Genomic DNA, 22,262 nt, shown 5'->3' with positions numbered 1-22,262 from the left:
TTTGAAGATTGGATTCTTTCAGCCACTTCAGTAATTAGATACTTTAGTGGCTGTAGGGCATTTCTGAAAACTGATTCGAACACTTGCATTAGTTCTGATTGGTAGCTTGTTCTTTCTTTATCTGAAACCTCAGATTAATGCCCTAATACTTGCGAAACATAATGTGTCCATTCGATGTGTATAGCAGTTGCTGGTACTTCTGTTTTGCTCTGTTCTTGGTGGATGTTGACGTGACATTAATGGTTTGTAGTAATGTACTGAGACCATCCAGTTTATCACTTTTAGTCTGAGGAGACATTAAACTGCAGAGATGTATTGGGTAAGCCCATATGTTATGAATCTAACTGAGTGAGGACACTGCTGCAGATAGCTCTCATTAACTGTATATAAAAGATGGGCACTGGTTTGTAGCCTCAGTTTTAGCTTTTTGATTTAGTAAAATGTTGATGTTGTTTGTTTGTTCTTATCTAGAAATGATCATAACTAGTGTATCAATTACTGTTAGTACAATTATCTACACACCATGCTACATTACAACAATAAGGAAGTTATTAAAGTCATGGTAGGTATAACTAACATGAAAGGTGAAATTAGCTCTGGACCAAAACTGTTTTTGTTTTTTTTGTCCAAAGCTGTAAAAAGGGATGCATTTTAACAGAGAAGTGTATAGGGACTGAATATTCTTGTAGTCAAGGAACTATAGTTTTTGACACTTTTTTCCCTCCTTTTTCAATCATAAAAATTGGTAGCACAAATCCAGCTGTATTCATGTAGAATGTAGGGCACAGACTCTGGGATAGATATCAGGGATTATGGTTAGATTTTTATAATTTTGTATTTTAAACTGTTACATTTCATTATCCTCAAATAGAGTCCGGCAGCATACATACTTACTGACTAGTTGAATAGCTACACAAAACTGGCAATACAAACCCAAGACACAAAATAATACAAAGAAGTAAATAGGGCACAAAGAACCTCAGGAACATAGGAGAAGGATAAAACACAAAGTAACAGGTGGGTGAACAGATGAGCTTAAAGAAGAAAGAAGGACATGAGAATAGCTAACTGGTAAAAAAAAAGTTAGTTGGAGACCTAGGTGGAAACAATTAAAGAAAACAGGGAATAAAAACAAAGGCAGGAAGTAAATATAACAGTAAGGCACATGAGAAAACTAAACGTCAAAGTCAAACCTGAAATAACCAAACTATAAAACTAACTAACACAAGAAAACATGCACGGCAGCAGGGAAAGTAAAACCACAGAAACACAAAGGAGTACAACAAAACCGACACAATGATGTTATGTGCAGATTTTCTATCTGTCACGCATATTGTACAGTGTATTTCTACAGACTTCACACACTTCCCTGTGTCACTGTACAAGTTACTTAACAAAGCCCGTCTGGTGGAACTGTATGTTTCTTCAGAGCAAAGGTCTTTTGGTTGATTCCTCCCACATGTGATCAGTTTTCTGTTACTAGACAACACACAAGTTACACATTAATGCAGATAAGTCCATACTTTATAATTCACTGTAAGGCTCCACCCTCTGAGTGTGATGCGTTTATGCTCTCAGTGACCTTCAGCCTCTGTTAAATTGAGTCTGTAGTAAAGTAAACACAAAAACCTAACAAGAAAAATAAGAATATGCATATCAGTGCACCAGTGGCTTGTCCTCATGTGCTGTAGACCTGTGGCTGCGTGTGTCTTTATAAAACCACCACATTTGCAGGTCCAGCGTTTTCCTTCCTCTTATTACAGTCCACTCGGGTGTGTGTATCCATCTGTAGCTCTCTTCCATCATCTGTGATTGATGGAATGAGCCAAGGAGCAGCGACAAGCAGAGGGAAGTGGATGTATTTATTGAAGCAAATAAAAGATGGATAGAGTGTGGGAGATAGAGGAAGCAAGAAAGAGAGAGAGATGAGCTGTCAGGGGTTCTTAAATGGCACAGCAATTCCCACCTGCAAACACACGGCTTTTGAATCCTTGCTTTTCTGCTTCAGATGAAGTGAAAAGATTCACTTTTGGAGATGATGTCTGCCATTCTGCTATTGCTTTCACTTGCTCCACTTTGGGTCTGCTAATGGATGTGCAACAACTGCCGTGCATGCACACACACAAGCGCACAACTTGTTATGCAGTCACCACAGAGTCGCGTTCCTTTGTTTCTCAAGCTTAGTTGTCAAATCAAAGCATTTTTCTGATATTTAGGTCATTCAGTGAGTTGTAAGCCACTACAAACGTGGAAGATTTACAGGTATACACACACTTAAAACAGCAATACACACTTTTCGCTCAACTCAGAGTGCTCTAAAATTGGAGTGGAGGGAAAAGACTTTTCAAGGCAGCAGTAGTGTCTTGTTATGGCTCTGGTATGGATCTTCTTTAAAATGATGTCAACAGGAAGTCAAAAGCAAAGCAAGTGCTGCTCAGAACTTCCAGAACTTGGTGTCTACAACATTTCCTCTCCCATATCTTTCTCAGAGAGGACACAGCAGCACAGAGATCTGGATTATATGTTACACCTTTTGGAAAAACATCAGATAACATGAGGCCCACAAATGGCTTTACGAATAAGGAAAGGCAAACATTCACACACATGCTGCAATAAAAAGTGGATGAGTAGCTTAAATGAACAAACAATAGGTGATGAGATGTCAGAGTGGGGCTGGCTGAGGAGAGGAGAAAGAGAGGACAATGGAGCAAGAGACGGACCAGTCTTCTTCCTGTGATGTTGTTGGAGTTTGTTCGTCTCTGGCACTGTGCTCGAAAGCTGTGTGAATACGTTACCCGCCGGTTTATAAGTTACCCCCTTAAACCTCACTGGAAAGGGAAGGGGGAGAGCAAGGGAGGTGAAGGAGAGTGGAGATGAACCAAAGGGAGCGGAAGGAAAAAAGCAACAGAGGAACAAACACAGGCGAGAACAGAACAAAAAGAGTCGCAAATAAGAAGAACCTTGAAGTATTGCAGCATAATTATTATCCCTTTGCCACGTTTTGTATCGGTGTGGCCCAGCAGCTGCAGGGATGTGGATAGAAACCAAAACCGAGGTGGAGAAGGCCAGCAGGACCCGGGCCAGCTTCAGTCGGCGTGTGTTGAATGGCCTGCTATTGTGCAGTGGAGACATGGAGCACTTGGATAAGTACATGAAGGGTAGGAAAACACACAAATTACATGCCATCCGGAAGCCTTTTCTTTTAATACTAATCTTAATGTAATGAATCGCAAAACTTTGCCACTAGAGGAAGTGCTAAATTACCATAATTATGAATAAATGATTCAGAAATGCTTACATCACCATTAAAACACGCAGACGTAATCATCATGCGACTCCCACAGAGAATGCTGCCGCACTTTTTCTCCAACTTGGAACAAAATTATCATTAAAATCCAATTTTGATTCTGCTATAAAACCCTGACTTAGCAACAAGAAATCCAACTGCGGCTGAAATTTTGTGAAAGCTGCACTTGCCTCTTTGAGTCCACTTGCAGATGTGTGAGTCCACACACATCTGCAAGCACCTTGCTGTGAATTTCTGTTTATTTATAGGGACCTTTTTTTTTTCCTCATGTGCCCTCAGACAAGTCATTTGTGCTACAGCTGGTAGTCTGTGGCCTGAGAGCGGTGACCAGGGTAATTCTGGCCAACAACCCGCTGAGTGGTGGTCTCATCCTGGCTGCCCTGTACTGGGCTTCCCCCTGGCAGGGCCTGCTGGGAACTCTGGGAGTATTGGCCTCCACGCTAACAGCTGTCATCACAGGACAAGACAGGTGGGATGATATAGAAATGCACAAACACAGGCAACACTACAGAAGCTGAAAGCAGTGCACATTTATGTGTCCATATTTAATGCTTTGGTCATTCTAAAAGCACATAAATAAAACATATCCTCTTTAACCTTTGACCTTGTAATCTACTCAGGCTCGCTAAAATTGATCGGGGCTTCTACTTAAAATTCATGAGAATAGTTCAGCTCCACAACTAAAAGCCCTGCATACACACCACCCTGCATTTATTTTTGAAGCCTTCTCCCAGTATTTATACCATACAAAGTGAAATATGTTTTTAAGGTTTATAAAACAATTCCAGCTGAACAGGAGATCCTCATATTTTTAACTTTGACATGCAGAGAAAGTTTAATGTCACCCATGGGACTCAGCTCATTAACTCAACTGAACATTTTATTTTTCTTGAGAACCCATTAAAATCTATTTAAAGCTTTGTTGATTTGTATTGCTTTACAGAAAAACAGTACAGATTTATTGCCTTTCAGGTTTTTTAAATTCTTTTAATTTTCCACATGCAAAATGTAATCGTCATATGTGAATATTCCTGTTCTGTGTCTGCGTGTATAGTGCTGAGGTGGCGGGAGGTCTTCATGGTTTTAACGGCATGTTGGTGTCTCTGCTGATGGGAGAGTTTAGCTCAGCTGGAGACTGGTACTGGTGGCTCCTGCTGCCTGTCTTCCTGGGGTCAGCAACATGGTAAGAAACACATACACGGACTCATTGTTTTATATTGCCTTCTTGTGTGTCCATTATAGTATAGTATAGTATAGTATAGTAGTAGTATTTCCTCAGAGTGCTTTCTCAACTCTCAAGGTTTCTCAAGGTTAATGTTAATGGTTCAGGTAAGGAATGGCTGTCATTCATGTTGTCCTTTCAGTCAGATTCTCTAAATTCAAAAGAAGATGTTTCCTTCTGTCTGCAGTCGTTCATATCTTTTATATCTGACTCTGTTTGCGAACTTCCCCATCTTTCTATATGTACTGTACATGTGAAAATCGCAGTCAGTAAATATGACACTGATTAATCCAAATATAGCATGAAAGGAGGAGCTGACGTGGAAACGGGTTGCAAAGCAGCTTGCACATGCAAAGCAACTGTAGGTAAGCTAAACCATATTGCCTAAATAGCATGCTGTAAATGTGAGGTGCCAGTTGAATGCATAAAAATGAACATTGGATTATAGCTTCCCCATCATGAGTTGTCTCTGCTGAGACTTACAGTAGTCAGTCAACAGGATATTCAAGAAAAAGAAGTGACTGCATCAGTGACAAAACGTGTCTCCCACTGAAAAGTCCAGATGAACATAATAAACTTTCTGGGTTTTCCTTACCTGGATGATAGAGCATGCATCAATAAGTTACCAGTGTAATTTTGTCTATTTCAATAAGAAAGGGTTTCTATTTCTCATTATTTCTTCCTTACTGTTTTCCTTTTTTCAGTGTCTTTCTTTTTAGTGGACTCTCATCGTTTTTAGACCGCTGGGACTTGCCTGCTGCCGTGTTTCCCTTCAACATTATTATCATCCTCTACCTCCTGTGTACTGGCCCAGAACACCCCTATTTTCCACACCACTCAGTAAAACCACCAGGGGCCCTGGAGCCCAACGCTACAGAGCTCATAGCATTACAGGTAAAGAATATGTAAAACCTCTGAACTGGGATTCTGTCTGATAAAAACTGTAGAAGTAATTATGTGAAGGCACAGAGATGCAACTATAATCTGGAATCGATGACTAAAACCTTGAGATATGGAAAAGAATTACCAAAATACTGAAGGCTACATTTTAACAGATTTTTATACCTGTCACCCTTTTGATTTTTCATTGACTTTCATACTGGGACAGAAAGTCTGACACAACGAAAATGAATTATTCATTTGTCTCATATCATCTAGCCATGTCCAGGTGCATTATTTGCCTCAGGCCTTAGATCCCTGAAGTTGTCCATATGTTTTCTGTGAAAATTATTGAGATTGATTTCTGCACGTTCAAGTTTATGTAAGAGTTGACATCTTGGTTTTCAGTCTGACTGTGTTGGCTTAGTCCCACTGGCACAATCACTCATTATATCCTGTCTATTCACTCAGGTGCCATTTCCTAGAGTATGTGGTACTGTTTATTGGTATTTCATTACAAAAAGAGATATTTATGTATTTCTGGCTCTCCTCACTGATATAATTAGAACTATTGAAAGATTATGAAATAAATGTATTAAGTGTCATATAAACTATATAACAGTACATAAACAAAAAAATCAAAATCTCTAACATCTTGCATAACCAAATAACTGTCTTTCATGCCAGCCATATTTCACGGGCACTAGTGATACTGTTAACTTCAGTGATAATTGTCACATGGGCGAGTCAGATTTACAGTAACATTACTTTGAGATGAGGATCATTTAATGATCCAGAACACAGGTGGGCTGTGCTCAATGCATTGGGAGAACTTTATTACAGCACTACATCTCATTGATGCCATTAGGAGTTTATTAGGATCCCACACATATAAAGGCAAGTCACAGTTTCTTAAAATGTGTCTCTCTGCTGAGAGTTAATGGTGCTGTGAGACTAGTAGAGAGGAAACCAATATTCTTATCCAGGATGTGCCAGAGGTGTAAATATTAAATAGTGAAAATATGCTGGCAAAGACATTTTTTTTAAGATTTGGAGTCCAGCAGTGAATGCATTCGAAGTGCACCATGGGAAAAGTTTTAATTAATTTTAGTATGATCCCATTTTCTTCTAGCTAGACAAACGCACATATATGAAAAAATTATAAGTGCAATTACAGGACAAGGTTGTACAGTTTATACAATTTTAACCAACACTTGGAAACAACATGAATGCAGAATGGAGCCATGCCTTCATTTTTTCCCACCAAATATTGATCTTACCATCCAAATGTTGCAGCATTAATCAAGGCTCATCAAAACAGGCAATGTTTTTCCACTTTTCTCTTGTTTCTCTACCTGGTTCAGGTTTTCAGAGTTACCTTGACTGTAAAGAGTGGACACTGTTACTGTTTCCTTCCTATCAGTTTGCAGCTATGTGGCCATTCTACTCTGACCTCTGGCGTTAACAAAGCATTTTCCCTTCAGTGATCTAATAGGTAAAGTCACTTTCTTGGACCATTCTCTGTAAACCCTAAAGGTGGTTTTCCAGGAATATCCCAGCAGATCAGCATTTTCTGAAATCCTAAGACCAGTCTGTCTGGTGCGAACAATGATGAAACATTCAAAGTCACTTAAATCAGCTTTCTTCTCTCTGATATTTCTTCTTTCTTCTCTCTCATGCCTAAATATACTGAGAGCTTTTAATGAGATTGGCTAATTAGATATTTCTTTTACTAAGCACCAGAACAGGTGTACCTAACAAAGTAGCCAGGGAGTGCCTAATCACTCCACTTTTAGTCCCATTAGCCACATTAGCCACTTGATTGGTTTTATAAAATTCTACCTGAGAAGTAGTAAACTACATGATGGTTAACTGGATTTCTGTTACTGATGAGCTGACATCATGAGGATATCCAGTAAAATATCTTAAAAAGGCAGCTCATCAAGTCATTTAAAAAGAAGAGGTGCTGCTCATTTGCAGTCACAAAAGGAAATATTAGAAGTTGGCAGGATATATAATGAAGAAAAAAAAGAGACATAAAACAAGCTTAACTAAGGCCAGGGTTATCCTAAGAGTGCGCATCATGTTGCAGCCTGGTCTCCAGAGTGAACAAGTAACTGGGAGCACTATATGCATAAGAGCAGCCAGCAATGACTCACCAGTTACTTAGCAACAGTCAGTGGTGGCGGTCCTGTTTGGAAATTATAATGAGTCAAAACTGTTTCAACTAATGATTTTTGCTGGGAGAATGTGATTGCACAGGTTAGGCTCTTTATAAAGGTTAAGGTTTTAATTGTATTCTTTTCAGTTTCTGCGGAGAGAAAGGGCTTGGACTTGTGATGAATGGTTTAAATATCAGCAGTGCTAATCAGGTTCCCAGTAAGTTTGGGAGTAGGTGGGTGGGCTGAGATGGGGGTTCAGGGGGATTTGGGAACTTGGGGTTCAGCAGTCAGGGACAAAAAGACAAAACATCGGAGTGAGAACTTACTCCTGAATTTGATGCTGAAAGTATAGTAGACTGTCTACAAGTTGCTGAACAGTGTACCTTTGTAAGGAATTTATTTCCTTTCAGCCAGTGAATTCAAATGAAAGGCACTTACCTTGAGCTGCTTCTCACAAGACAAGAATCCAGACTCTCACCAGCTGCTGTGTTCGGCTTTTGATCTCAGTGAGCCAGCTGGCATCTCAGCACTTAAACAGCAACTGAATTTAAATTTCCATTCGATCTTTGGCAGACCCAATTAAGTGACCCAAATCAGAAAAGCTTGGTGATTATGTGGATATTATAATGTCTTAACAACTAGGTTTATGCTCTAATTACAATTTGGTAGTTTAAAAATATACAAATTCCTAAAACATGTTTTTGTATAGACTCACACAGAGAAATACCAAATACACTGGCATGACATCAGGTCACTGACTTGGTCATGGAAGAATATCCAATTTCTTTGTGTTGAGAAACTCCTGTGTTGTCATTGCAGTATGCTTTGTGTCGTTATCATTGCGCTGCAAAACTGTCAGACCAGTTTTGCAGCATTTGACTGAAACTGAGCAGAACGTAAAGCCCTGCACACTTCAGAACTCATCCAGTTATTTCTGTCATCATCAGTAAACACATCATTTCCACTTGCAGCCATTCATGAAGGCATCTCATGCTTTCTCGAGAGTGTCCCTGACTGGTGGAAGGGGGGTTTTATATCAAAGGAAGTAATTTACAATCATCAAGGTTGAGGGCCAAATTATCAGCTAACTTGCTTTATTTTTCATTTTACCAAAGCACACTCGTAGTCAGCACAGACTGCTTTCTCAACGAAACTGGAGCTCCAGATTCTTTCCTGGGCCGTTAGTACAATTAACCTCACAGCAATTCATGGTATTTGTCAGATAACCAGCACCACAAACATGGTCAAAAGGTGCAGGTTAGTGACTCCAATTAGCCGAGGTTATGTCTAGAAGATAACCAAGAGCATAGTTTGAACCCACCTGTCAAACAAAGAGGACAAAGAGGAGTTATGCATTAACAAGCCCAATAACCCATGCATGACCTCAAGCCTTAATTCAGTTTATATAAATATTTTATCCCCTGTGAGGCAACATGCTGCCGTGATGGCACTCTTGCCTCGCAGCAAGAAAGTTCGGGAATTGAATCCACTGTCAGGCTGAGGGTCTTTCTGTGTGGAGTTTGCATCTTCTCCGCATGTCTGCTTGAGTTCTCTTTGGGTACTCTGGCTTCTCCCCACAGGCCTGAGACAAGCAGTTAGGTTAATTGATGACTCTAAATTATCCATAGGTCAGTATGTGAATGCAAATGGTTGTCTGTCTCTCACCTTATGGCAAATGGGATAGACCACCCATGACCCAGATAATCAGAAGAAAAGGGATAGATTTTATCCCATGTGTTGTTGCCACAAAAGAGAAAATGACATATAGATACCAAATGCATTAGGCAGTAGTCAGGTGAGGCGCAGCTGCAGGAGAAGCCGACGCATCGGAGCTGCATCGGCTCATCACGCTGCCCAGTGTAAATAGCACTGGGTCCTGAGTGTGTGTTGTGGTTGGTGATGTGTTTGGCTGCGATCTGGAAAGCTGCACCCGAGTATTGTTAAAACAGCAACCGTGAAAAAAGTATGCTGGAAAGCATGAGCTCCAGGTTAATGGGTATGCAAATTTGAGCATTTTAACATGGGAGTCAGCTGGAATTGAACTGCCTTTAGAATCAGCCTTAAGTGTCCATTTAGGGAACTTCAGTCTTTGGCTCTTGTGCTTTGACTTCAGCTTTCATCCACTGGAGCCGGGAGACATTCTCTCTGTTTTTGTGCATGACTTTGCTTCATTATTTCTTTAAGAAAATAACAGTTCCCTGCTAACAAAACACTGAAGGCAGGGACATGACCTTAGAAGACCTGTAAGCAGGCTTGCTAGTATGAAGGTATCTGACAAAGACTACAGACTGAAATTGTTTCTTCTTCTTCTTCTTCTTCTTTTTTTTTTTGTAGCACATTGCCTAGAGTGCATTTCTGTACACGACGATATGCAAAGTAACTGTGAAGTTATCTAAACTAGATTAGCCATGCTGCCTTAAAGCCTTAAGCGCTGTAAGGTGTCCTGAATATGGAGTCAAGATTTACACACGATTCCATTAACAAGCATCACACCCCGTGGCACAGTTTGTCCCTCACACTAAATAATTACTTTCCACAACTTTCAGCTCCATCAACTCAGATTCTTTTTTTTTCTGTTTTTTTACCCACATATCAAAGTTTCTCCATCTTTCCCTCCCTCAGACATATTTCATTATTTCCTTTCTCATTCACTCCATCTGTCTGTCTTTCATCGCATAAAAAGCTGTTCTTTGAATTTAATAGATTCCCTTTTTGTTTGTTACTTATGAGATTTAAAACCTCTAAATCCTTCTTTTCATCTCTGTGCCTCTCTTCCTTCCAGTCTGTTTCCCTGCTCTGCTGTGCAAATCTCCTTCCTTCCTTCTTTATCTCTCTCCTTCCCTTTAGTTTACAATGAACAAGGTCACTGTGATCCAGTCCCATCCTCTTATTCCTTGCTACTTCTTCTTTCCTCTTCCTAATTTTCCCCCTTTTTTATCCAGTATTTCTTTTCTGTTGCTCTCTGTTTTACTTTTTTCCATCAGTCTCCAATTTCTCCTCCATTCTTTCTTTCACTCATGTTTCCTCTGGTTCTCTCCAGAGATGGTGATGACGTCGATCCTATTTATATTTGATGTCTTCGGCTTCAGTCATTCTGCTGAGGATGGTGCTCTGGCTGCACTTCACTGACAGTGTATTTAATCCTTCACAAATGCACACGCATACAGAGGCACGCATGCAAGAGTTACAGCAATATAATGAAAGACCGTTTATGACTTGTAAATATCCACGACAGGCAGGTGCACCAGCACATCACCATGGAAACTCTTCATTTAACTGGTTTGGATGCAGCACGGGTGTGTGTGAGTGTTGGTAAAAAAAGAATGCTGATTTAAGCTGCAAGAAAGTCACTGAGGTTATTTCAACCATTGTGCTATTATGTTTTTGTGAGAGTGTTTCTGCTCTTGCAACTTGTATGAATTCTGTGTAATGCTCTTCAGTATGCTAGGTAATAAAAGCAAAGCAAATAATCCCTCTTTGTCCAGGTAATACGTGGCATCCCTCTTGGAGTGGGTCAGATCTTTGCCTGTGGGGACCTGGGACCGTCCCTTCTCATCTTGGGAGCTGTTTTCCTCTACTCCCCCTTGCTCGCCGTTCATGCTCTGCTGGGATCCGCAGTAGGAACACTGACCGGTTGGTTTCAGTCTGTGTGTTCATGTGGCTGCATGGGAGGAGTGGGAGAGAAAAGTGTTATTGCATTTGTTTGTGCATCATACAAATGCACCACTCACAATAAATCCCAATTTAACACAGTCTTCAGTGATACTGGGATCAACTTGTCAGCATTTCATTGTATGATACATCACCTTACAGCTCACCACTTACAGGGAACTCCTAAACTTCACAGGAAAATGTGAGGACGCGAGTATTACTGTGTGAAAATAGTTGTGTAACAATGTCCTCGGTGGCTCTGGGGTACCATTTCCAAGCATGAGACAATATTTATGACAGAAAGCCAGCAGTACAAACTGTAAGAAAGACATTTATGTTTACTGAGGGGAGAAGTGGACCCTTTCACAAGGTTGTTTTGTTTGTGTTATGGTGTGGTAGAAGGATCCAGTTTACCTTCACAAAGGACTTAAAGTCTGCCTTTTCTGAGCCTATTAGACCTTTCTTGAAGACACTGTAGATATAAGACACAAAACACAAAGAGAAATACAGCCACAGTCAGACTGAAATCTGGAATAGCTCATGGTTCCCTACAGTGCTCTAGGTCTGTTTCATGCTCTGCTTTCTGTGATTTTACAAATTGTGAATCCATTGTTTATCCATCTGAGCCTGCCTTATTTACTTTAGGAAATATGCACACATTTGCAAATCAATTACAAGGTTGGAAGACACAGATTATTCATATTTTTATTCACACAATTATCCTACAGTAACTTACATGCCTTGTGATTGATACCCAGGTGGAAGCATGATGATAACCCCAAATGAGTCATTAACATTTACACATAATATACTGGAAAACTCTGTTTATATTAACAATATTAACAGATTTGGCCTAAAAGCTATGCTTTATCATGCTTTACTGGTTTGTGAAACAATGTGTCAAAGTTGGTGTTACGCATGTAATCACACCTGTGCCCAAAACCAAAATGCAATACCTCTGCCAGGACCTGAAGACATAAATGTCTGCATGCGAAATGTCACAGGAAAGTGTGTTTTAATGAGGTCAGTGTCAGGTTAGGTTCATGCATCTCTCTGAAAATAAGACATGTCAGCAGCAGATGTATAAATAAGAAACTGTTTGCAGCAGCAGCTTGTGCGCACTAAGATAAATAAAACACAAAGCAATTAGCCATGCAGGGCACTAATACTGTTGGCTTATATACAAACCCACGGGGCTGTGGAAATGTGTTCTTCTTATATCTGCTTCACTCTGACTCTGTTTACACAAAAGAATGAGAAATGCTGGACGTTCAGCACTGATTCCAGCCACATCTATGTAACTTTAGTACAGTGTCCCAAAATACTTTGTGTGTGTGTGTGTGTGTGTGTGTGTGTGTGTGTGTGTGTGTGTGTGTGTGTGTACATCATGTGTGTTTGCAGCTATGAGTCATACAGAATAAAAAAAGAAGAGTGGGAGTAAGCTGGTACAGCTACACACTCACACAAACTTGTGGACACATGCTAACAGTGGCAGGGACATACACACAGGCATGCAGAAACACACAGACACAAACACAAACAACCACACAGACTGCTGCAATAAAAACAACGGTGTGATGGGAAAGTAATCAAAGGGATGTGACTATAATGAGATTGTGTAGGAGACAGAGCCAAGAGGAACCAGCCTGAGGTAGCGTAGCAGCTAAATGCAGACAGACAAAATGCCAAAGTCTCTCTCACTGCTATTTGTGCATGCTCTCTTTTTTCTGTGATCCATTCTTCTTTCCTTCATTTCTTTGTAATGCGGCTTTTGCTCTTGATGATTTTAGAATTTTAGTCATATTTTAGCCATATTAAGCTATTTGAAGTGTTTTATTAACATGAAAGTCACTCACTCTTTTGTCTCTGTCATTTAGACACCTGTAGTTTAGGGCTCCATCAGAAACATTTTAGCTGCTGCAAAATCCAAAATTTAGCCGCTAGCCTAAAATATGCTCTTATCCAACAAACAATCCTGTTCCTAATTTTAAATGCTGTTGTTACTGCAATTGGCTTACTATACATCTGCCAGGCAACAAATCTCTCAAAAAGAATAAAACTAAACTTCATTTATTGTTTTTGTACTTTTTGTCTACAAAAGTCTGATGTATCAGATTCCTCTGCGTCACAGATCTGCACAGTTGTTCTTAACTATTAAATAAATGGCATGTTGCACTATACTGTATATACAGTCATGTGAAACGTTCATAACATTTACTGTGTAATTATAAGCAGCATTTAACCTTTTGGTATTGTTTGGTGAACCAGAAGCTCTGAATAAATGTAAAATGGACACCCACACACCGAAAGAAAAGAAGCCACAGCTGCAACAATTGAGACAGTTGAGAGTGTGAATAAGTGCTACAAGGTTAAAATTACAACTGAATCCTGGTCAGCAGAGAATTAGAACAAGAAAAGAAGGATCAGTGTCAGGAGACAAAACAAATGGAGATGGAGAATTGAGAAAGGGTATAATAAGTTTTGAAGGGAAAGTAAGGATAAGGCATGACCTGAGTAAATGAAATAAAAAAGTGACAGGGAGAGAAACAACAAAAAGATAAACATGCTTGAAAATGCAGCACAGAAGAGCAATGTGCATATCTCTCTCTATAATATTTTACTGGTAGCGAGTAAGTAAAGTAAAGTAATAATTGACAACAGATTTCCTTCATTTGAGGACTGAATTATTATAATTCATGACATATGTGATAAAAAAGCTGGTATTTACTTTAAGAAGAGAACAAGCCTGTAAATTATTGTGAATCTTGGACTGAATTTGTATCGTTATTTGGACAAGATAAATGAACCGATAATCTTTTGTGATATTTCACCGACTAGTTGGTAAGATACACAATGATCAGTAAGCACTGTTTTAATTAAGTTTATTAACTAGGTGTAAACATTTTTTTTTAGATTTGCTATACAAAAACCCAGACAAAACAAAACAAAGAAACAAAACAAACAAAGAAAATCAAATATAAAATTGGAATGTAAAGGTGGATTGTACATTTACATTTCTGGTTACAACTAAAAAAGTAAATAATAAAACAAAAACAAACAAACAAAAACAAACAAACAAAAAAACCAAAGTGTTTTGAAAAGAAAACATTTTAAATGTTTTTATTATTTTTGTTAAAATACTAAGGCTTACTACTTATGCCCTGAAATTATGTTCGTTTTTTTAAATATACAGTGTCTCACAAATGTGAGTACACCCCTCACATTTTTGTAAATATGTTTTGTTGCCAGCATTTAGACATTAATGGCTGTATGTTGAGTAATTTTGAGGTGAACCTAATTAAAAAAAAGAGAGAATAAAATATTTACAAAAATGTGAGAGGTGTACTCACTTTTTTGTACTGTATTAATGCAAGTAAAAGTAAAAAAAAAAAAAAAAACCTGTATAATTCATCTATGGACTAAATGTCACCAGTTTATTTCTTTGTTTGTTTGTTTGGGTTTTGTTTTTTACTTACAAAGTATGAAATCAGTGACAAAAACATAAATAAAAACAAAAACAAAATGACTGTAGTGCTAAATGTGTAGAGATCAAAAGGCAGGCAGGTGGCAGATGTTCAGAAATGTGTATTTTATTGACAGGCTGATGAAATCATTGAGGCTGTCTCAGCTTAACAGCTTCATCGCCTTTTAATGTCTTCAGAAGGAGGCAGAAAGATACAGAAGCAGGGGTCAGACTTGGAGAGGAGAGAGTATGAGGCCATTTTTAGAGCTGTCATTCAAAGGATTGTGCTGTAAACTAGTCCCATGAGGGATTTCAGGAGGAGGAGATCAGGGGCTGTATGTAGGCCATAGCCTGTCTACCTTCTGCTGCATTCATATTGTGTATCAGGTACAGGAGGAAAGGAAAAGTGAGGCATCAGAGAAGTCAGCTAGGGTTCACTCTTAACTCTGGGTTCTTTCGTCAAATGTGAAGCTATACAATGGGAGCCTATTTTAGAGTAAGTCTCACATCTGCATTTGTAATTTTGCATAGCATAGCATCAGAAGAACAAAAGAAAGGTGGAAGAAGAAGGAGAAGGATGTTTATTTGCGACATGTAGTATAATGTTGTAATGCATAGGGATGTTTAAAATATATCAAACTAGAGTGTAAAGTAAACGCTAACACCTATTTTTGTAATTTTATTTAAGCTCTTGGCAGAATTATGGTCAAACTGTACACCAGTGGTCTTGAGTCAGACCTTCGGGTATTACATAAGAACCTTAAGGACATAAATGAAGTATTTTCTGTGAATGACTGAGCTGAACAGTCTGAAATTTCTGTTTATAAAGTCAGAGCATGTTTCTATTAAAGTTCATAGTAATAATAGAATAATAGAAATTTCCAGAGGTATAATGATTTCCAGCAAATAACTGTAGCAATAACCATGAATCAGGCCAGCAAAAAGAAAAACTGCCCATTTCTACTATATTTCATAGTAATATTGTCTCCACATTATTATTCCATTATTACCATGTTATTACCAAGCTGTAATATAAAGTACTACTAAAGCTAGGATAAATAATTCCATCTGAAGCTTAGACTGTTGAACCCTGGAGAGTGTTAACATTTGAGTCCACATTCAGTCAATTTATGTTCATCCCCAAACAGTTTTCCCCTTAAAAACATCAAAGGCTGCATCACTAGTTGCATGAAGCCCAGAGGATCAGCGCCTCCAGAATTACTTTCATGGATATGGCCACTAAAAATATATTGGGGTGGCACACCTGAAACAGAATTTCCAGCTTTATTATGCTGTTGCTGCCTCTCACCCTATAGTAGCTAGGATAGCACCCCCCACCCACCCCACCCCGACAAGGAAGAGCATGGGTGGATGGAAGAATGGATGGATATTATGCTGTTGTCAAATATAGGTTGCTTGAAAGATATGGCAAAAAAAGAGAGAGAGAAAAGAATTGCCTTGTTAATTTCCTGCTATTAAAGTTAACAAGTTAATGTTTCAGCTTATTGTAGGGTGTCTTCCTCTATCTTGTGCTCAAGTTTATTAGAATTATTACCAACATAGGACGGTCTTGCCAGGAGGGTCCACTGGGTGGGAAAGGAAATTTAGGAGGCAAATGCCAAACTACCAAGTTAGATATTATCCAAAGTTCATATGAGTTCATTGCGATTAATTTCTCCACCATTTACTCTTTTTGCAAGTCACTGTTAATGGAGGAATGTGGAAAAGGGAGGAGAGGAAAAAAAGGAGAGAGGACATACTGGATTTAATATCAATCAATCAATCAATCAATCAAAATTTATTTATATAGCACATAATAAAACAACAGTGTTGACCATAGTGCTTCACAGTCAGTAAAAGCATGAGGCAATTAAAACAAACAATAAAACAGGACAACAAACAGTAGGTAACAACACAACAAGCTATGATATGAATACTCATTCTGACTCATTCTGATAGCACAGATGACATCAGAAAGAGAGTTTCACAGCAGGAACACACAAGAATAAAGAAGTAAAAACAGTAAAAAATTTTAGTATCCTCAGGGACTTTCTCCATCAAAGCTATTAGTCTTTAATGGTGTAGAAAGAGACCAAGTGGGAAAAGGAGGAGTGATGAAGAAAACAATGAAGGGAACAGGAAAAGTACTGCGTGTGAGAAACAAAAGAAAATGGTGGGAATAAAAAATGGAGAGTGTGAAAGGAAGCAGAGACGAGATGAGCGCAGAGGGAAGTGAAGCGTTTAACGAGCAGCTGCTGAAGGAGGTGGCCGTAAAAAGAGAAAAAGCAAACGGGAGTGGAAGCCAGTAGTCCAGCAGACACAGAGTAAGGAAGCACCACAGGGGTGTGGTCAGTCTGCTTCAGGTCCAGACTGCCAAACTGCTGCTGCCAATGCCTGGTAATAAGGAAATCAATCACAGCACTGCCTGAGGGTCATTAATCTACAGAGGAACCACCGAAATTGATAGTTCCTTGGAAAATACAGTCTGTGAAACCAGCATCAGAGCGACCATGCACAGTCACCATGCATTTACCCTGTGTATTATCTTTAATTTTCAGGCATTAAAGAGTTTCTACTGGGTCTGAAAGATTAAAAAAAAATGTACTTAGCAAAGTGGAGCTCATCCAGCTTAGCGCACGTGTGTTAATGATTTATAAGAAGAGCAAATGGAGGATTAAAGGGTCACTCCTCACAGCCAGACCGTGTTCAGTCATTTATTTTATAATATTAGACAAATACAGACAGTTAAAAGTCCATCACTCCTACTACAGGGCTCGTGCTGAATCTTACGAGCTACATGGTGCACATTTACTAACAACTTTGCAATATGCACTCTTTTTATCCAGCTTATATAGTCACTTGCATTAGATCTGAGGGAAGGCATGGGGGATTGGGAACAATATTGGTGCGGCTCTTGGAATGGAAATATTTAAAAAGCTGGATGGATTATCACACAGTTTTTCACATTGATGAACATAATGTGGGCATAATGTGTCCTAATGACTTACAGGTTAAAGCTTGTTGTTAACAAATACATGACAGATTGCCATGAAAGCTGATATTGGCATGTCCTTGAAATGAATATTAATTATTTCGATTGTGTCCTAACTATTAATCTGCAACCTACACCAGGCCAACATTTGAATATATCCAGTACTGTAATTAGAATATCTCCTGACATACTAATTAGCAATTGTTGGCATTCTGCTGATGGATTGGGATGCATTACATTAAAAGGTGTTTACCTACATGAGGGAAGTGAACATGCAGCCATTGCAAATTAGGTGTATGACAATGGAGCAAAGTTTAAATAATCAATCAGGAAACAATCTGACACAAAAACTTTTTCAAAAGGTCAGATTTGCTCCAAATGCAAGGTTGAAGATGTATCCCAGGGCGAGAGGTGGGGTACACCGTGTACAGGTGACCAAGCTATTGCAGAACTAACGCAAACAGACAACTATTCACACTCATATTCCGGGGTACATGAAGAGAACCCACATAGACAGAGGGAATAATGAAACTCCAGAAAGAAAAGCCTCAACCAGTCAGTGGATTGTGCGAACCACCACAACACTGTGTTGCAATACTTTCTTTTTTTTTTTTACATTTCAACAAAGGTTAAATATTTCAGAGAAATGTTAACTGTCATGCTCACTGATTCTGGAAAAAAAAACTTGTTGGCCTTTGCAGATGAACTCAGTGGCTCTACGTGTTCTTACTTCATTGTATTAAAATTGTTATTCTCCCTTGTGAAGGTTGAGAGACATTGTGCAGCTGGTGCCGGAGGCCAGGGAGAAAAAATGGCAGTGCTTTTGGCCCTGCAGAGATTTATCTGGGTCAGCATGCCCCCTGTGCAGTTTGCTTTTAGTTTCAGCGTCACACTGTTGTGGATATCTCGTGTGCATGGGAGACAGAGGCAAGGCACTGACCTTGTCTTAATCCACCTGCCTCTTTGACATCAAACCCAGAATGAATTAATCACTTGTGATAAAGATTTGAATGTTTTTCTCTGTTTCAAATCTAAAACTGCATATCACTGATAGGATAAGGGTTAAGAAAATGTAATAGGCAGATTCGCTTTGGTGTGGCCCCATTCGACATACAGATGGCCCAATTCAACCTGCAATATTCTGGAATACAATAGACAAAGCAGGCAAATTGGCAGCAGTTACCTTAGAGATGCATCATATTCTGTAAACCCAGTTACACAAGACTTTAAAATACTAATTGCTCTTATTTGAGCTTCAGTGAAATGTTGATATTCAGTGACATTTGTTCTATAATCTGTGCTTTTCTCTTATTTTTGTATCTTGATTGTATATATATTATCCTGTTTGCTATTTATTCTTGCTGTCCACTATATATTTTTTATTCCTGTGGAGCACCCACAATTTCATTGGACATGTACAATGACAATAAAGGCCAATTTTATTCTATTCTACTCTGGACCAGTTTTTGTCTCTTCCTGTGTGTTGATTTGAAGTAGCAGCCAGGAAACATTAAAATGTCCTTATTAGGTTACACGCAAATTACACATTGCACTGAGAGCAGCGACACAATAGTGTGCATATAGCACCACCACATGGACACTTACTTAGTACTTCAGTATGTCAGTGATGGATGCAGTAATTAATTGTTATTTGCGTATTTCCACTTGTGTTATTACCATATCTGCGAACAAGTGTGACTCATTCATTGGCTCTTATTGTGTGTATGTGTGGCAGGTTTGTCCATGGCAGTGCGTCATGAATCTCTGTACTCAGGTCTGTCAGGGTTTAATGGAGCTCTGGGCTGCATGACTGTTGGAGGACTCTTCTTTACCTTCAGCTTGTGGACGCACCTCTTTGCTATCGCCAGTGGTAACACAAACACACAGACACACACAGGCACAGTTATTATCTGTTGTCCCAAGTATCTAATGGCAGTTAAATGACGCGGCAGTTACATAACAAATGATGTAAGATGGCATTTAATTACAAATTTATTCTGGGGGATGCTCTTCTCTAACCACTGTGTATACTCTATACTCTAATACGCACAATAGCTTTTGCCTTAGAAAAAGCGCCCTACCAAACAAGTACCTTGGGTGTCAGGAAGGGCAATGTGGTGCAAGAAATTTTAAAAATGGAATATGTGGAGTTACCTGCTGTGGTGACACCTTTTAATTAAGAGAGCAGCTTAAAATAGCTTTCAACAACAATACAACCATATTGTTTCCCATTTTTAAAATAATATGTGCTTAAAATGAAGTGATCTTCCTTGTATTTATCTTACAGTAATAATAAAACTGCAAAACAATCTTTTTGCTTGTGTAATTGTGGGTCTCAGTACTTAAATATGCCACTGGAGGGCAACAAAACTATTATTACTAGTCCAAATGTAAGCTTCCCATTGCCTCTGTCCATGGTGCTGAAGCATTAAAGCTGGCTATCACTTAGCTTTAACCCTTTAAACCAGGGGTGGGCAACTCCAGGCCTCAAGGGCCGGTGTCCTGTAGGTTTTAGATGTATCCTTGACCCAACATAGCTGATTTAAATGGCTAAATGACCTCCTCAACATGTCTTGAAGTTCTCCAGAGGCCTGGTAATGAAATAATCATTTGATTCAGGTGTGATATCTAAAACCTGCAGGACACTGGCCCTTGAGGCCTGGAGTTGCCCACCCCTGGGTTAAAGCAGTCAAATTTATTTATTTTTTTTTTTTTCTTCATCTTGATAATGTGGGTAAGAAGTTTTCATGTGTCAATAACCCGATAGTAATATGTAATACTCACAGCAACCAACTTACTTTGAGAGGAAATTGCGGTCAAACAAACAAGACAGATTTTTTTTCATGCCCAACACAATAAAACCATTTACGTGGGTCTCTGTGATATTCACCCGTTTGAACGAAAGGCTTCTTTTTTGTGCATTTATGTAATTTGCTCAATTTGCTGGTGTTCTTTGACTCACCAAAATGTCACTTACTCCATCACAGCTCTTCTCAGTGAATCATCACTAAATGAATTCTTTTGTTGATCATTCTGATGTTGAATCATCCCTCCTTAAGAAGAATATGGCATGTCTCCATTAATGACCACATACATATGAAATAAACAGCTTATTTAACCTGCAGTCACACCATTTCTGTGCATACACTATTTCCACTTTCCTGTCATTAATTCAGTTTATTTCCCCTTTTCTATGTTATCCCTCTACTTATTACTGCTCCTCTCCTTTTTTCCTCTATTTACCTCTTTCCTTCATGCTGAATAGCTGTAATTACACTGAACAATTGTTTCTAATTGTGTCAGTTATAAGTTGGAAAGGCATTCTGAATAGACAGATTATCTCTATTCAGAATGTGTTTCCTTTTCAAACCTTTAACACGTGAATACAGAATCAAATTGCAGCTCAGGCAACATGAACAGTGGTACTGACCCCTCTGAAAAGGGACCTAATCTGCTCACATTAGGTAAATTGGCCTTACGTGGAGCTGGTAATGTGTCTACTGTCAGGACAGGAGAAAGTGCAACTAAATACCACAGAGCAGATTGTGAGACAGAAACCTGGAGAGTGATAGGGAGTGAATATGTGGAGGATATATTTGGCCTAATCTTTTTTTTTCTCCCGTCCGCAGCCTTCTTCTCTGCATATGCTGACATTGCTTTGAGCAATTTGATGGGAACTGTGAGTACACACACAGGCCTTTCACAACCCTTTTCACATTTCTGATCCCAAGGGTGATTCCCTGCAAGCTTGGCCGCTTATGTTTTATAGTCTGTAGAACTTCCTATTATTCCAAAATAGGATATAGCTTTCAAATTGATTGGAACTAGATCTGGAACTGTGAAATTTAAATCACTTTCTTTAGCCTTAGATGTGTTTACAGGAGCCACCAAATGTAACTAAAATAACTATAACTTTCAAATAAGTAGTCACAATAGACACACGATCCGTGTACTTTGAATCTAAAAAAATTATGGATTCAGTGTCCTAAAAGCTTGCACATATATAGAAGGAGAATTTCTAAAAGTAGCGGACATGAAATTTTGTCTCACTTCAGTCTTATTCATTATTAAAGATCCTCTCTCTTTTTTCTGCCAAGGTTGGTCTCCCAGCAAGCAGCTGGGCAGCTACTCTGGTGGCCACACTGATGTTGCTGTTGACCGGCAGTTTAGCAGCGTACCGCATCCCGATTGGTCAAGTGAGAGCTCCTGAACGCAACCTGCGCTCGCGCAGCCAATGGGAAGCTGGAAACACCGAAGAAAGGGAGAGCACAGATGTGTAGCGTGAGGATAGACATGCACCTGTGTACGCAGTACTGCATCTGAACTGTCATGCTGTTAGTTGGATGGACTAGACCATAACATTTTTAGGTAAACATTCTCATGTCAGCATAGGCTTGTTAAAGACCGTGAACACTTTACTGAACACTTTAAGGAGGACTTCATTCTATATTTTGCCGACAGTGTTGCAATTAAGGCACAGCAGTGAAATGTTCAGTAGTCTTTACATAAATTTATGTATTCAAACCTGACCATTTCTATTAAATACGTCAAATATTCCACTCTGATTAGCCCCCTTGTATTATTTT

General features: G+C 39.1%; 1 protein-coding gene across 2 annotated transcripts in view; it reads left to right on the top strand.

The window, feature by feature from the left end:
- The window catches only part of si:dkey-183c6.7 (urea transporter 2), a 35,916-nt gene extending 13,681 nt beyond the window's left edge, over positions 1-22,235 (top strand). Inside the window, exons 1-9 of one of the 2 annotated variants that reach the window (XM_025900251.1) lie at positions 914-2,922; positions 3,024-3,158; positions 3,587-3,776; positions 4,362-4,490; positions 5,234-5,423; positions 11,056-11,203; positions 19,412-19,546; positions 21,306-21,355; positions 21,774-22,235. In XM_025900251.1, coding sequence (XP_025756036.1) covers positions 2,874-2,922; positions 3,024-3,158; positions 3,587-3,776; positions 4,362-4,490; positions 5,234-5,423; positions 11,056-11,203; positions 19,412-19,546; positions 21,306-21,355; positions 21,774-21,956 — 1,209 coding nt within the window. In that variant the 5' untranslated portion in view covers positions 914-2,873 and the 3' untranslated portion in view covers positions 21,957-22,235. Of the gene's footprint in view, positions 1-913; positions 2,923-3,023; positions 3,159-3,586; positions 3,777-4,361; positions 4,491-5,233; positions 5,424-11,055; positions 11,204-19,411; positions 19,547-21,305; positions 21,356-21,773 lie in introns of those variants that run through there. The other variant, XM_025900254.1, reaches the window with a different exon arrangement.
- The last annotated feature ends 27 nt before the right edge of the window (positions 22,236-22,262 follow it).

This window comes from Oreochromis niloticus, linkage group LG3 (assembly GCF_001858045.2).
Source record: "Oreochromis niloticus isolate F11D_XX linkage group LG3, O_niloticus_UMD_NMBU, whole genome shotgun sequence".
Lineage (NCBI taxonomy): Eukaryota > Metazoa > Chordata > Actinopteri > Cichliformes > Cichlidae > Oreochromis > Oreochromis niloticus.
The sequence above is the reverse complement of the archived record's forward strand: the minus strand, read 5'-3'. Positions and strand labels throughout refer to the sequence as shown.